Source organism: Canis aureus, chromosome 4, assembly GCF_053574225.1.
Source record: "Canis aureus isolate CA01 chromosome 4, VMU_Caureus_v.1.0, whole genome shotgun sequence".
NCBI lineage: Eukaryota > Metazoa > Chordata > Mammalia > Carnivora > Canidae > Canis > Canis aureus.
In genome coordinates, this window is record NC_135614.1 from 74,655,805 (window position 1) to 74,673,047 (window position 17,243).

At 37.5% G+C, this 17,243-nt stretch overlaps 1 protein-coding gene and 1 long non-coding RNA gene across 10 annotated transcripts in view; one reads left to right on the plus strand and one right to left on the minus strand.

Moving 5' to 3' along the window:
* The window catches only part of LOC144313000 (uncharacterized), a 94,270-nt gene extending 78,758 nt beyond the window's left edge, over positions 1-15,512 (plus strand). The window contains exons 7-10 of one of the 3 annotated variants that reach the window (XR_013378630.1): positions 6,764-6,897; positions 8,220-8,270; positions 10,675-11,111; positions 15,245-15,512. This is a non-coding gene — a long non-coding RNA (uncharacterized LOC144313000). Of the gene's footprint in view, positions 1-6,763; positions 6,898-8,219; positions 8,271-10,674 lie in introns of all 3 variants that reach the window. The other 2 variants (XR_013378631.1, XR_013378632.1) reach the window with 2 other exon arrangements.
* SPEF2 (sperm flagellar 2) overlaps positions 1-17,243 on the minus strand; it is a 164,243-nt gene that overhangs the window by 98,214 nt on the left and 48,786 nt on the right. For all 7 annotated transcript variants that reach the window (XR_013378629.1, XM_077896243.1, XM_077896242.1 and 4 more), the window contains 2 exons: positions 2,957-3,176; positions 1,335-1,489 (listed from right to left, as the gene is read on the minus strand). Coding sequence is in view for 6 of the 7 variants with exons in the window: in XM_077896243.1 (XP_077752369.1) it covers positions 1,335-1,489; positions 2,957-3,176 (375 nt within the window). In the remaining variant the exon portion in view is untranslated. The remainder of the gene's footprint in view (positions 1-1,334; positions 1,490-2,956; positions 3,177-17,243) is intronic.

Sequence of the window (17,243 nt, forward strand, 5' to 3'; positions counted from 1 at the left end):
TTATGCTCTTTCATCTATAACATTGATAATAAGAAGAACTGAATGATTTCTGAAAACAAGAAAAATTTGATGATTATTCTTACAGAAACACACAGTAACCTATGATGTACTCTTTCAAATGCCCTTCAATTCTATGTAAAATACAGCAACTGCTATTTTGAAAATACAGCAAAACCTGAGAAAGGTAGAGTTTGTAGAAAGCCATTTTAGAAAGAACAATCCTAGAGGTGTCAGCCATAGCCACAAAGGAATAAAGAAAAATCATGTCCATTATCTATCATACAATTGATTAGAAAACAGAATAAGAGGCAGCCCGCACTTCTCCCGGTTATTTTCATAATTCGTAGTTAAATGGTATTTATCTTGCAGCCCATGCAAATGATCCAGATTAGATTCTCTGCTAATTTCTTCAGTTGCAGAGACAACATAAGGTAGGGGAAGGAATGTTGGATTTAGAATCTGGGTTTCCACCCACAACACTCATCAACAAGCCTTCTGCCTCCAAGCAAACCAATTCACACTTAGGACCTCTATTGTCTTCCCTTTAAAATGAGGGTGCTGGACCATGTTAGGATTCTCAAGGTGGGGCCACATTTTCATATTTTCTGCAGTAATGTAGCAAGATGTGATACTAATGGGAACGCAATACAGGTAAAAACCACAGAAAGACCTCCCCCTTCTCCACCGCCCTTCGAATTGACATCTCCTCACAGATCAAATTCAGCCAGCCAACTGTTTTATATGTGGTCCCTGGGCATCCTTCTGCAGAATAGCATCGTGAGCCAGGGGACTAAGCCTGGCATCCCCCTCTGCCCCTTCTCTGCTCTGATCTAGCATCTGCCTCAGCACTGGTCTTTAACTATACAATGGATACTCTGCTATTGGCCACTGCCAGGGTCTCAGTGGTGAAATATCACTCTAGGAGCTGGTGACTTGGTGAACTCCCCCCACCCCAACACCCATACCCTACCCTCCTCCAATTCCTTGCAATTCAGCCCCTTCACCCCTTACCAGTCTTATCAGCCTGTGGCTCTTTCTTCAGGAGTGTCTCCAGCTGATGGTAGCTGGACACAAAGTGGGCCAATAACCCTGGATGACCAACTAGGCAAACAGTGTGTTGAGGGGGTGGCAGGGAGGAATTTCCTCTCTCATTATATAAATGCCCACATAATAACCTTGATTTTGCCTCTTGGTTCACAAAATGTAAAATCTTTTCTCTCTGGGCTTTTCCAGAAAACTTTGCTAACCTCTGGTCTAGAAGATCTCTTAGATTCCATACGGTTTCCAATCTCTAGAATAGGAGGAGCATAAAAGAAAACTAAAATCACACTTGCCTGGCTTTCTTTGTTCTTCTCTTGCAGAACTGGTAGAGACTTTTCTTCAGCTTCTTTCTCAATTGGTAGAGCCTCACTGATTTTTTCATTGTCATGGAATGCTTTGATTGCTTCTTGGACAAGAGTGTCAATAGAAAGTACCTGAATAGGAAAGTCTAAAGGGCAAAAGAATTCTATTAATAACTTTTCATTTAGGAAACTGACATAATTATCCTTCTGTGACAGCCCCATCCAATAACACTGTCTCTAGGGTCTCCTAAAACTGTCTTTTGGATGAAGCTGCTTATTTTTTTTATTGTGGTAAAATTCACATAAAATAAATCTAACCATTTTAGATACACCTCAGTGGTACTTAGGTCATTTATTTTGTCCAACCATCACCACTATCTTGTTCTAAAACATTTTCATCATCCAAAAAGGAAACCCTGTACCCATTAGGCAGTCACTCCTTATCTCTCTATCCCTGATCCTGCAACCACTAATTTGTCTTCTGTTTCTATGGATTTGTCTATTCTGGACATTTTGCATCAATGAAGTAATATAATATGTGGCCTTTAGTGTCTCCTTTTTTTCATTTAGCTTCATGTTTTCAAGGTTCATCCGTGTTGTAGCAGCTAAGAGTATTTCACTCCTTTTTCATGGCTAAGTAATATTTCATTGTATAGATACACCACTTTTGTTATCCATTCATCAGGTGACAAGCATATGGATTCCCCCCCCATACCTTTTGACTATTATTAATAGTGCTGCTATGAATGTGCTGCTATGACTATTCCTACACAATATTTTGAACACCTGTTTTCGCTCCTTTGGGGTACATATCCCATAGTGGAATTGTTGGGGTCATATGGTAATTCTTTAATTTACTGAGGAACTTTCAACCACTTTCTATAGTGGCAACACCATTTCACATTTCCACCAGCAATATATAAGGGTTCCAACAACACTTCCTCACCAACACTTGTTATTTTCCTTTTCTTTTTATTATACCCATCCCAGTGGGTGTGAAGTGGCATCTCAATGTGCCTTTGTCAAACTTTTTAAGAAGGTCCTTTAAAATCTCAATATAATATACCCTTGTCTGTCTCAGAATAGTTTTAGATGGACTAGTCTCTACAAATGGTGAGTTTTTCCAGTGAAAACAGCAAAAAATAAGTGTAATTGAATAAAAACTAATTAAACAGAAGGAAATCTTCTAACAGAATGAGCTTCAAAAGAAAAAGCCAAAGGTTCACTAAAAAGACAGAACTCAACAAATGTGAAGAAATAAAATGTTTATAATTTTAAGTGCATTTCTTTTGTATTTGTTATAAATTATTAATTTCCCCTTCATTAGTAGGTAAATAAAATATATGAGTCAAAGTTGACAACTTGTTATTTCTCAAGGCTATGCACCAGCATTATATAACATATCCATATATCCAGGTTTGCCAGTTTATGACTCTAAAATCCTCAAATTGTCTGCCTTGGACAAGTAATTATATGATCACTCTATTATAAAATTTTTGATGATGAGAGATTCCCAATATATCAGCAGATTATGTATGTTGCCCACAGACATAGTCATTTGCTACAGTCAATGTAACTAGAATCCAATAAGTGAAAAAAAAAAGAAATTCTACCTTTTTGTAGAGCCTTTAGAGCAGTAGTTTTTCCACTAAATGTTTTTCCAACTAAGCACCCTTTAATAGCAAATGAAGGTAATTCTAGTACTGTTGATTTGACTTGAGGAGGATGAGATTTTTCAATTAATCTGTGAATCACATGACCCAATATGGTATTGTTGGAGGGTGGTAAATTATCAACCATTTCTTCTGGTAAAGCCCACTCTCCAACCATATTCTGCAACATAACAATGAAACAAACCAGAACATCCTTAAAAATGTAATTTAGGCATATACAAAATTTTAATATTGAAAATAAACAAATTATAGCAAACAAAAGTAATACTTTAAATAATTATATTACATAAGTGAGTAATAACATAAATAATATGTTCATAGTAGAGAACAAAAAAAATGAGCTTCTTATGTAAAAATAAAAATGAAAAACTCAAAAATCCTTAACAGTTTATGAAAGTAAGCATATTGAGTTTATCGAGACAAACTGTAACTCAGGTTGAGCATTAAGATACTTAAATTGAAGCTACCCTCAGTAAACAGATAAAAGAGAATAATAGTTATCTGCTATCTTATGCAAATACTAAACTGATTTTAAAATATTTTGTTATAAGAAAAATAAAGGAGAACATTCATGCCCAATATGGTGTGCTCTAAATCTATTGTTTGACTCCCAGTTACTTTGAGTTTCTTGCTGAAATGATCAAATAACTATAGGTTTAAAAACAAACTACAGACCACAATCTCTGAAATAAAACTAGAAACTGATTTTAGAAATATATGAGAAATATAAACATTTAAAAATTAAAAGCATTCTTTTAAAATAATTCTGGGATTAAAGAAGAAATTAAAATTAAAAATGTCCAAAAAAGAACATTAAAACAATAGATTTATTAAAAATATGGTATGGGATCAATCTGTACTCAGAGGAAAAGTCATAGCCCCATACAATGCCAGATCTAAAATTTTAAAAAGGGAAACAGTGTTAAAATAGGAAAAAATAATTTTAAATAAATAAATGAGGGAGGAACTCATAAAAATGGAAATGTGTAGAGAGCACAACTATCAAGATACTTTTTATATATTTCTAGAACTTGTCCAGACTAAACACAATAAGGAAATTGCTACTAATTCTGAACAAAGGTGAGGAAAGCAAGTATCAATTTTGTAACACACTATGAAAGAAACAAGAGATTTTAAGGATATCTACAAAAACGTTAAAAATTTTCTTATTTTATTTACATTCAGTTAATTAACATATAGTGCATCATTAGGTTTCCAGAGGTAGAGCTCAGAGATTCTTCAGTTGTATATAACACCCAGTGCTCATCACATCACATGCCCTCCATAATGCCCATTACTCTGTTACCCTATCCTCCCATCCCTCTCCCCTCCAGCAACCCTTGCTTCCTATGGTTAAGAGTCTCTTATATTTTGTCCAATTTCTTATTACGTCTTATTTTATTTTTCCCTTCTTTTCTCTGTGCTTTTCTGTTTTGTTTCCTAATTTCTACATGAATGAAATCATGATAATCGTCTTTCTCTGATTGACTTATTTTCCTCAGCATAATACCTACCATTTACATTGGTATGGATGGAACTGGAGAGTATTATGCTGAGTGAAATAAGTCAAGGAGAGAAAGACAATGATATGGCTTCACTCATGTGTGGAATATAAGAAATAGCACAGATGACCATAGGAATCAGAGAGGGAGACAAACCAGGAGAGACTTAACTATAGGAAACAAACAAGGTTATGGAGGGGAGGTGGGAGGGGTTAGGGTAGCTGGATGATGGGCATTATGGAAGGCATGTGGTGTGACGAGCACTGGGTATTATATGCAACAATGAGTAGCTGAACTCTATATCTTAAACTAATGAGGTACTGTATGTTGGCTAACTGAATTTAAATTTTAAAAAGAGGGGCATCTAGGTGGCTCAGTCAGTTAAGCATCTGCCTTCGGCTCGGTGGTGAACTCTGGGGCCTGGGATCAAGCCTCACCTTGGACTCCATGCCCAGCAGAGAGCCTGCTTTTCCCTCTCCCTCTACAGGTCCCCCTGCTTGTCCACTCTCTCTCTCTGTCTCATAAAAAAATTTTTTTTAAATCTTTAAAATAGATAAATAAAATGAATAATGAAAAAAATGAGTTTCAGAAAGATACAAATTTCATCAGTGCACAAAAATATAAATTCTATAAATAAGGCTAAGTATATGTAGAAATGTAGTACATAATAAGGTTTATATTTCACAGCTGCAGAGAAGATTATTTCACAATCGGTATTAGAATAATTTATGCCCTTATATGTGAAAATAACAAAGTTGGATATCCTTATATTTTTCATGAAAATAGATTTTGGAACCAAGAAATAATGAGGGCACCAAAATCTGGATGAACATTTATATGTTCCATGAAAACCATAAAATAAAAGGCTGATAAATCTGATTATATAAAAATAAAATATTCTACACTCCCCCCACATAAACATACATACACACAATTTTAAAATAAAGAACAAAAGGAAAGTGTCTATAAACACATCATGTTTGACAAAGGGTTAAGAGTCTTAGTTTATAAAAAGCTGTAAGCAATAATATGAAAAAGAAAAATATCCCAACAGAAAGGCACAAAGAATATGAACAGTCAGTACCCAAAATAGAATAAAATGGTCAACAAGTTTTTGAAGCAAGGTTCAAATTCACAGAAATAAAGATATCCAAATAAAGCAGTGATGCATCATATTTTGCTTAACACAAAAAAGATTAGTCATACTTCTCATTCAATATCAGTGGGAGAGTAAATTAGCACATTATTTTATTTTCTAACGTGCCCAAAGTTGCTGTAACATCACCATAATAATAATAAAAAATAAAAAATAATTAAAGATATAAAAACATAAGAATTAGAGTTTAATTTACACATAAATCACTGCAAAATTAGGTCTGATAGTATTTTTCTGAAGTCACTTAAAGATCTTAAAAAATTATCTTTGGTGAATATAAAAAATTTAGTAACATAAGTAGGTAACAATTTCATTATATAAATATTCCATCCACAATCTACCAGAAACGAGTAACAATATATGTCATTTATGATATATTTGAAGATTACTTGGAAATATACTGAACTCTAATCTGAGAATAATGATGTACTAAATGTTGGGTAACTAAATTTAAATTTAAAGATTATTTGGAATTAGTACATGCAACCTATTTATTCAACTTCAAAATGCTCTAATGTATTGTTTCAGTGGTGCAGAACATTATGAATTCAAGATATATCAGCTTATTGGCTTTTTAAAAAATCATGTGTAAGTCTTCCCCAATCCTTATTAAAGATGATCCATTTTATTAGTACTTTTTTATTATGTCCCTTGCCCCCGGTCAACTTGCCCCCAACCACCTTAACTTAATCTTCTTAGTCCAAATAATTGGGATGGAAAAACAGGAGCAGTAGCCACTGGGGGAGAAACTGAGCTTCCTCAAAAACATATGCCTTCATGAAAACAAAAACAAAAGACAGTTCATTATATTTCTTCACGAAACACTGACCAATTTTTCAACTTCTGCTAATCTGAATTGTCTTACGACATTTTTTATTTGAGAGGAAGATATATGTCTTTGTTCTGACTATACGTCAGGATTTATATCTTAATATTTGTTATATTTATATTAATATATTCTATATGACATAGCATAAATATTCACACATGCTAGGTCATATATAAGTGTATGCATGTTTTTATGTATGCTCTGTTATGTTAGGTACATTAATAAATACACATCTATGTTGTTACATTTCTTTTTATCAGTATTCGTTTCATATCCATCCAATATCTGACAAAAAAAAAATGTTTGCTCAGAATATAAGCTGACAGATTTGATGAGTGCTATAGAAGACTTGCCTGGCTTACTGACAGAATTTCTGATACAACAACATTCTGAGGTAAGGAAATGCTTTTTGAAACAAATAAACAAAAATCCCCCAAATTATTCATAATTGGTTTTCCTTTAAAATTGGTGGAATTTACTACTACATAAATATAATTTTATCTGATTGCCACTTGTATACAAACTGTCTTTTTTTTGTAAAATTTATTTTGTTTTAATGTCTTCAGTTCTTCTAACAATTCTGTGCATAATAATTATATGCATTGTTCATAATTAGCTAAATACTGAATTGCTTTCCATCATCACTGATTGCATTAGAATCTATTGCTTGCTTCTGCTTTCATTCATTGGAATCATTTATACTTCTAAATTAGACAAATGATAATTATTTTATGTAACGTGACCAATTAGAAATGAACCAAATTAAAAAACAAACCAGAGAAATTGTTATTTTAAGAAAAAAAAGTTTTAAGTCCAAGGCCGATTTTAAGTGAAAAGTTTCCAATGTTCTAATGATTTTTGTGGTGCAGTCATTTAATCTGTTATAAAGGAACCAGCCTAGGACTGAAATCAGATGACCTAGCTTCCTACAGTAGTTCTACTACTTGCTTGTTTTGTACTCGGGTGATTCCCTTATCTTTCGTGTGATAATAAGATCTATCTCATAGGGTTGCTGTGAAGATTGAATGAAATGCTTGTGTGAGGAGCCTATGTGACCATGTACTTTAAATGTTCAACTAAAAACGTTCTCAGGCCACTGTTGGAGGCACATAATAGTGTCACATAGGAGGGCTGGCAACAGGAGAAATCACATGCAGCTTGCACCCCCATCAGAGAGGCATCTTCCTCACAAAGGGATTAGAACAAAGCCCTGTTCCATCACTGAATGAGGTATAGAACAGTGGCCAAACACAATGAGATAGAATGTTGACCATGCAGAGAACATTTTCTTTGATTGCTTAGGTTAGGAAAAGGACTGAAGCCCAACCTGTGGAGATAAGGGGATTAAGGATTTGGTGGAACATATTTTGCAGATCATCTTAAAAATACAGTCGATAAAATTTCTATGTAAAGACCAAAAATAAAAGGGTAAGTCAAAGTAATCATCTCAGGTTAGAACAAGAACATGATGAGTGAAAAAGAGGTCAGAAGAACTGGAAAAAGGAAAAGTCAGAGCAGAATGAAGATTACTAGTTAAGCTAAAGAGTTTTTTCATTCATTAGTGAAGACAAACTAGATTTTTATTTTACCAGATCCCTATTTTATTTACATGGTTTGTTATATATAATTACATTAATCATATAATAAAATTTTATTAGACAAAAATTATATAATAAAATGTACAATACTTAATCCTTCAAGTATTGTTATAAACAGATACCTGACTACTAGTTTCAAGACTCTGATGCCTAGAGTGGGCAATACTAGGTAAGTACCACTTGGTTCAAATTATTGCTTTCATGGGACACTTTTTCTGTGTAGATGTGCTCCATGACACTAGCACTTGACTAATAGAAACTGCCATATATGTAAAATAATTATTAAGATGTCTTTAACTTAATATTTTTATTATCCTTGCATAAATACCATCAGTATGCATACTTGAGAAGGTACAAGACTCAAGATCCAACAACATCTATGGGCCCTGTCTCTGTGAATTCTTGTCTACTGACATACAGAGACCATGAAATTACAACAGTATAAACAGCCTCTGCCCTTGGTTGAAAGTCATAACCTATTTACCCTCACTGTTTTCATTAATTGATCTTCATTGATCTTTCCAGAAACTGAATTCTGAATTCCTGGGACCATAGTATCCATCTATTCTTTCTATCTTCATAAATTGCATGGACATAACACACTACTTTCCAGTCTGGATCCCCACTCACATTCACATGGTTCTCTATATCATGTTGTAGGTACCTCATGGTTACCTAGACTTCTGATTCTGGTTACTTCCAGTCTATCATATCCTTTTTGTTTCCTATGCTTTGGTGTATTATTATCCTTCATCCCCCTGTTATTAACCATGGCTAAAAACAACATGAGCATTTACAGATAGCATCTGCTTGGAGACAGTGTCCTTGAATGTAGGTTGAAGTGCACACTTCAAGGGCAAGCCTGAGATCATCCATGTGTTCAATTATTTAGATGCCCTCTCTAATTGCCACATTATCCAAGTGGTTAAATGATGCTGCCAGTGGAGCTGCATAGTTTTCTCAACAAATTGTTTACTTCTGTGTACATGATTACCCTTGGACTCAAGCCAATATAATTCATTCTCATTTCCTGCCACTTCCAAATATCCAAGTTAGGAATAAAGCTTCCTCATCTACTCTTTTAAAGAGGGGGCAGACACAGTTTACTTTGATCAACTTGGATAGCCAGGATCTTGGCCTTGGGAGATATTCATCACCGTCCATAAAATCTGAGTGCCACCAACTCAACATTCAACAAACATTGGATCATATCAGTGATATTTAGTAATGACATCCAAATATGGCTTTTGTAGAGTGGGGTACTAGTCTGAAAGCACACATAATTGACCAGTTTGATCTCATAGATTGTTAGAACTCACCAACATCTGCATGGCCTGAAGTACCCCAGATAGTCTCAGGTTGGTAGGCTCTACCTGTCTTATAATTCAATTACTGATGCCTCCAAAAAAAAAAAAAAAAAAAAAACGAAAACAAAACCCAAGACAGATGCCTTTTCTCTTAAGAGAGAGAAAGAACTTCTTAGGGAATACAATACTCACAGTGTTTTTGACACCTGCTGGTTTCCTTGGGTTTTTTTGAAATGCAATCTTTGAACCTATATAAAATAGAACCCAACAACTGACAGATTATTTTGGTACAGTATGGTCAAAGGACTTAAGATAGAAGCTTCTAAAAAACTATCTTTAAGAAACACCACAAGTAGCAGCTCCATAAAAGAGGCTATGCACCTTTCAGAGTACAGCTGATGCAACACAAGTCCATCATACCGACTTTTGAATTGCCTTAATCTTGCAACTATTATGGCTGGCTTTCTCTTGCACATCACTCTGCAAGAAGTGAGGAAGTGATGATAGTCTGTGATACCTGAAATATGACTTTGCTTATACTATACAACTCACTAAAACTCACCCCTTCCACTATGTCCTCATAACCTCCCAATGCTTATCCACACTTAACATCATACTCTGGAATTTTTTTTTTTTTTTTTACCCTCATCTCCACTAAACTGTGAGCAGCAGGGAAAAATCCCTATCTTAATCAACTTCATATCCCCGATACTTAGAACAGTGCTGGCACATAGTAGATAGTCAATATTTATTGGGTGAATTAATGAATCAAGCAATCAGTAGTATAGGCTAAACATACATGAACTGAATAAATGAGTGGATACATGGATATTACATTTTAGTAATTTTGATTAAGTACAAAGATGATTTAGACACAACTCAACCCAGAATCTAGGAACAAGATCAGAAAATATCATCCTCACAGAAGTTAACAAGAATCCATACACCATGTATGAAATGAGCTAATCCTGGAACCATTTCTAGAAGTAATGGTTGGCAGCATGACTTTGAGGGAGTTTCTCTATTAAATCAAGCCATCTTTTTTTTTTTTAATGGTATAACACAGCATCTCAGTGAAAATGCAGTAAATTTAAATAAATTTATAAATTTGGAACTTGGTAAGAAGCTCTGCCAGAGGTTTCTCAGAGTCCTGAGCAGGTAAGAGCAGCCTGTATGTAAGGTAAGAGCTGCTCTGTGACAAGCTGCCTGTGACCTGGTTAATTTCATACTCCTAACTGGCTATTTTCCTTGTGTCTGCGAAACTAGGTTCACCTAACCATGTACCTCTGACTGGCAGATAACAAAAAGTAAGTGGCAGGCATTCCAGCTCTTTTTGTGGCAATTGACCAGGGCTTCCTTACTTTGTTTCCAGGCCTTTAATGTGAGTCCTATTGGGTTTCAGCTCTGCCTTGCTTCCAGGCCCTGCCTTTGTTTTCATTTTCTAGTCTGGTTTTCACCCAATCTCAGCTTTGATCAATGGTGTATTCAAAGGACTTGGCTTGAGCCCACCCCTGCCTCGTCCTGTTTTCAGCTAAATTATCCTGACTGTCTTGGTTCCAGCTCTAAGAATTCAAGCCCTGGCACCAGCTCTCCTGGCTGACCTCTGGTCTGGATCTCTCCTGTCTCCTACCAGAAGGGATCTGACATTAGGGAAGCACATTTACTACTGTGACAACGCGGAAAGTCAAGTGGCCATATTCCAGGTATTGTGCTTGGGAAATCTAGCACTCAGAAAAAAGCCATACTCCACAGAGAAGAACTAGGATAAAACTTGGTAGCTTTCAGAAGCTGTGTTCTTTGTCTCCCTTTCCTGAGCCCTCTTGTCTTCCAATCACCCCTAAATCTTGAAGGAATCTGGAAGAACTGCCAAGATCTGCAATTTAGATTTAAAAATTCCTGACAACTGGCCAGAATTCTCATGAGAAACAGAAAGGGTAATTGGATGAATTGTCTGATAGGGAGTTCAGCTCATGTAACCTGGTAGCCCTAGAGTGTTTCTTGGCCACTGTATGGTACTTGTTTGATAGCCAGGGGCCAATGGAAAGGACTGATACTGCCTTATACTGCCTTTGACAAGGAGGAAGAGAGGACATAGCAGTTGGCTGATGTGCATCTCAATTCTGACTTCTCGTCCAGGAGTTGTCATGGAATGGATTCTATGTAGGGACCCAGATTAAAGGTCTCAAGACAAGTTGAAAAGATGAACTGGCCCTACTGAGTGAGCCTGGCAGCCTTTCTGAGTCACCTGACCTCCAGTCAGGTCTGAGTATTAAAGGCTTCCTGACCATACCTTCTGGCCAAACAGTCTGGCCTTCAGATTCCAGAGAAGCCAGGGAGGTGGGGATGTGCAGTTCACACTGAGAGTGGCAGCGGAGATGCACCTCCAGAGAGAAGGCATACCTCCACACCCCTCCGTGCTAGAGTGTTCAGACTGGGCCACACCATTCTCTACCACCAGGAAATACAAATGTGACTCATGGTAATGAGGGGAAGGAAGAGGTTAACTCTACTTCCCCTGCCATGCTGAGCTGAAGACTGTGTTGGTCAGAAGCAGGATCAGGAATCAGCAGTGCCTGTCTATCAGTCTCATGGTTAATTCCAATTCATCAGGAAATCTGAACTGGTCTTAATCAAATAATGGTTTTCACTCAGAAATCTGATCATTTCTGTCCCAGCAGTAGCCTTCCCCAATCCGCCCCGATCTACTGTTATGGAAACAGACATGTTTAATTCTAACCTTGCCCAAAAGAAGACCTAGGGCAACAGAGGCCATCAATCATGGACTTATTTTTAGAGGGAAATTCAAGTTTGTCAATGTCAACCATGTAGCATGTGATGCTCATCTCTATCAAAGCTTATAGGCCCACACTTGAGGAAACCTCCCACTTCACTCTGCGGCCCACTCACTCTAGCTGGTAACAAATCCAGAAGTTCAGAATGCTCAGCACTTGCAAACAGGGGCAGGCTTCTTTTCCTAAAACTTTGAGCCACTTGATCACTTATGTATTAGGCAGCCAGAATCATGGGGCTGATCACTTTGACTTATAGGTCTGATTAGTAGGGGTAACTGAGACTAAGCCACTCTGAGAGATCCTCTGTCCTAAAAACTTACATTTCAGTAAGTTATTGAAATTCAGTGACGAATTGGATACAAACAATATGCAAGGGCTTCTACTTACTTAGCATTTTCATTTCAGACATGTTCACAGTGATTCACTGAGGGTACTAGTGGGAGAGTAGCTTATTTGACCCAAGTGGCAGGTTCTGGGATACCTGGGTGGCTCAGTGGTTAAGCATCTGCCTTCGGCTCAGGGCATGATCTTGGAGTCCCAGGATCGAGTCCCACATCGGGCTCCCGACATGGAGCCTGCTTCTCCCTCTGCCTGTGTCTCTGCCTCTCTCTCTCTCTGTCTCTCTCTCATGAATGAGTAAATAAAATCTTTAAAAAAAGACAGGTTTCTACTCCTGGCTCCATTCTCTGCTCTGGCAAGCGGCCAAAGACCTTCCAAGGCATTAAACATGGCACACTGGGAATTACAGCAACTGTGTGTCTAGCCCAATGTTTTCCAAAGCACAAATACCTGGAGCTAAAACAAGTTGAGACTCTAAAGCTTACATTTCTCCTGACTCCAAATGCCCTTGGGACAGCATCATACTGGACTTTATATCAGAGCCCTTCCTATGCCAGGGCCACCAAACAGTTCTGGTGTGGTGGCTGTTCTTATAAAAAAATAAAAAAATTAAAAAATTAAAAAATAAAAAAAAGTAAATTTCATTCCTTAGTTGCTCAAACCGCATTCTATTTATCAGGGAGGTGGTAGTCTCCCTCAATATCACTTCTATACTAACTTCTGTGGTCTTGCTGCTCAAGTAACTTTTCCAGAAGCTTCTAAATCTGAATTCACCTATCTGCTGCCATTGTCCAGCTAGGGATAGTCAGACAGACTTGGTTGAAATTTCTCTAATATCACAAAGTGTGTAGACACTATGATTTGGTCTACTTAACACTGAAAAATTCACGCAGAATTTTTCCACAGGGAATACTCTATCTCATAGTAATGACTCCTGCATTCTATTTTCTTTGCTTCACTGCTAAGGTTGATACCTTAAAGAGGTATAGGCCCCAAAAAAGCTTGGAGGTGACTACCCAATGTATGAAAGTAGTGTATGATAACACTACTGTAAGTCCAGTGTATCAAAGAATATGACTGACAGGTCTGAGGTACTAGGTAAGAAGAGTGGGGTGGGAGAGTCTCCCAGGTGGTAGGGTTTTGGTTCTCAGCCCAATATACCCACCCCACACCAAAACTCACACTTTCTTAGATCCATTCAAGTTTCTTGAGATTAACAATCCCATGTGTTCTGGGACGCCTGGGTGGCTCAGCAGTTGAGCTTTTGGTTCAGGGCATGATCCTGGAGTCCTGGGATTGAATCCTACATCAGGTTCCCTGTGGGGAGCCTCTTCTCCCTCTGTCTGTGTCTCTGCCTCTGTGTGTGTGTGTGTGTGTGTGTGTGTTTGTGTATGTCAAATAAATAAATAAATAAATAAATAAATAAATAAATAAATAAGATTTTATTTATTTATTCGTGAGAGAGAGAGAGAGAGAGGCAGAGACACAGGCAGAGGGAGAAGCAGGCTCCATGCAGGGAGCCCGATGTGGGACTCAATCCCGGGACTCCAGGATCACGCCCTGGGCTGAAGGCAGGCACCAAACTGCTGAGCCACCCAGGGATCCCTAAAATCTAAAAAAAACAAAAAACAAAAAACAAAAAAACAAAACAAAACAAAATCCTATGTGCTCTTGTTATATTTAGCTGACAAGACATAATTTTAGAGTTCAGATCTTCAAAGGCTGTTCTATGATATTAGGTGGGCAGTATGAGTAACTGATTGAAGATAAGCTGGACTTGATGCATAGAAGCTGGCTGAAGCTGGCTCCTGTAGTTGGCATAGAAAGTATAGGATGAACCAGAAAATCAGTGGTTGAAAGCCAAGGGAGGCCCTACCCATCCTTTGTCTTGCCTCACCCCAGATGAGAGGAAGCCTAGGAAAGGACTGGCTTCTCCCTAATCTATGCGATCAAGAGCAAATAATGGATGGTAGACATTCACTCTAGTTTTATTCATGTCACCCATCTAAAACTCTTCTTCCTTGGCTATATCCTTCTCACCCCTCATTCTATCTGAGTATCAATCATTTGGCTTTGTAAACCATTTTTTAAATTCTGGTCTAATGCCTTGAACTTGATACCATTCCTAGCATGGTTCTCTAACAAATTTAGGTTGTCACCTAAGTATAGTAATTTGGAGTGAAATACCCTTCCTATGACCTAAGGTCTCCTTCCATTCCTTCACCTCACAGACAGAAGTCCCAGACTTCTGCCAAACCTATTCCAGCCCTCTGAAACCCTTGATCCACAGGAGTTAGAAGATGGTCGTATTTCTTGGCAACCACAGGTCTAGAGCAATTATGGCTCCTTTTGGAAACCAATACATTGACACTCTGTTCTGTAAGTTAGTACCACTATGGATGACTACATGAATATGCCCTATTTTAGGGCATACTGGTGACTTCAACAAGACACAGCCACATAATGAAGTTTAGTTTGAAAAATCCAGCCAGTTAGCCTTACTATTTTGGGAGAAATCTAGGGGGTTGGAGGCAAAACTCCAAGCAAAAAAGGAGAAGAAACTGAAACCATGAAATGCATGACATATAAACTAAACTAGAATGGTAGTGAGAATATTCCTTTCAGTCCCAAACTTCTTTCTTAGCTATTTGGATGTTGATCATTATTCTTGTTACTTATCTTGGGAAGTGTTTGTATTTTAACAGATACTACTGAAGTCTTAATCCAAAAGAGTGATAATGTGGGGCATTAAGTCCAATGGCAGGCAGAAATTTCAAAGCAGAATGACTAACAGAACATCTCAACTAAGAACATGAAAGCAACTGCTTACCCTATCTACTTAAAAGGCAGCTACATTCCTGAATGTATGGAAACAAAAGATATAAACATATCTTCATAGTCAAAAAACAAGGTGTTAAGACTTCTTTCTCAACAGGGGATAAAAAGCAATAAAATAATTTCATTTGATATTAAGAGTTCTTATACTTGATTGGCAAGTTTGTACTTTGAAACATTTTGTGTGTCCTGAATAGACATATATGTTACAAAATGAGCTGTGTCCCTCCAAAATTAATATGTTGAGGCCTTAACCCCACTGTGATGGTATTTGGAGGCGAGCTTTGGGGAGGTAATTAGGTTTAGAAGAGTTTATGAGGGTGAGCTCCCATGATGGGATTGGTGTCCTGTTAAGGAGAAGACCAGAGTTCTCTCTCTCTGTTTATGTAAGGACACAGCAAGGTAGCCATCAGCAAGTCAGGAAAAGAGTCCTTACCAATGAACTAAATCAGCTGGCATCTTGAACTTGGGCTTTCTGGAACTGTGAGAAATAAATTCCTGTTATTTAAGTCACCCAGTCTACAGTATTTTCTTATGGCAGCCAGAGCTGATACAACACATATTTTTTAAATAAATAAATAATAATAATGATCTATTCCCACTCATCTACTAAAATTAATCAGTATACTTGATTGGGTCAGTTACCCAGTGATGTCACTTGAGTGATACAGGCTTCAAGTTAAAATTCTGTCCATATGGGAACTGATTAAGTAATACACTGTGAAGACTGGGTCATTCACTGGGAAGCCAGCCAGGGAAAAGGCGGGAGCAAAGCTGAAGAGTCTGCTGTCAGAAGCTGAATCTAGAAAAGCCACTGGATCAATATCGAAGCCTGGAGTTAATGAGTAAGAGCAAGACAGTGTCGGGAGCCTTTGGGTCAAACAAATCAGATGAGACTTATGTAGGAAGAGAAACAACCCCATGGTCCATTGAGTCTCACATTATTATTCTCTAGGAGAAAAAGACCTGATAATGTGCCATTGTGTAAACAAATTTGAGGATTGGTGTGTATACATTTGTTGCAGTGTATAAGTGTTAAACCATGACATATACAAATGCATCTTTAAAGTCTAGTAGTGGAAAATCATAAGCCAAAGTGCAAAGTGTTGTTGATAAACATGTGCCTTACAACACAGACTGTAGGGTTAACCCAGCAACCACAGCAACCTCAACTGATCATGAACTTAAACAGCAAGTTTTCATTAAAAACAAAAATAGCAATTAAAACCATGACCAACTTAGGGTGAACATGAAACATCCTGCCTCCAAATTGGGAATTCCAAATACAACTTGTTTGTGGGCATGCACAGCATATCTTCACAAACTCCCAAGTGTTTTGTGGCAGAGACTTAGAAAAATCTGTGTCTTCAAGAAAGTATGGCCAAATTTTAGTTTAGGAATATCAAATTTTAGTAACTCTCAAACTCACTCAGTAGGTAATTGCTAATAAGCAGCTTACATAAAAATCAAATGTTGTGGAATTCTGGGTAATTTGTCAGTAAGAATCGTGAAAAGGACCTGCAGTTGGGGAAGTCTGTGATTTACCAAGGGGAGTCTACTGCAGAGTTGAGATCCACTGGCTGCTGGGTGGGGGCTGTGCTGGAGCAGCTGTTGCTCTAGAGCAGTTGGGCTCCTGGTTTAGCATGCTGCCCATGGTCCACTGGGATTTCAGAACTCCTCCCCACTCTTTACTGAATAGCTCATGGTTATTCTGTAACGGTGATGTCCTGGCTGCTCCATAACGCTATTCGTGTTTCCTTTCTGGAAGAGATAAAAGATGTCCCTGGTCGTACCATTCCTGAACTAGACCTCTCTCGTGTACCCGGCTTATAAAAAGAGTGTGACGATTTGAGAAATGATTTAGGAAAT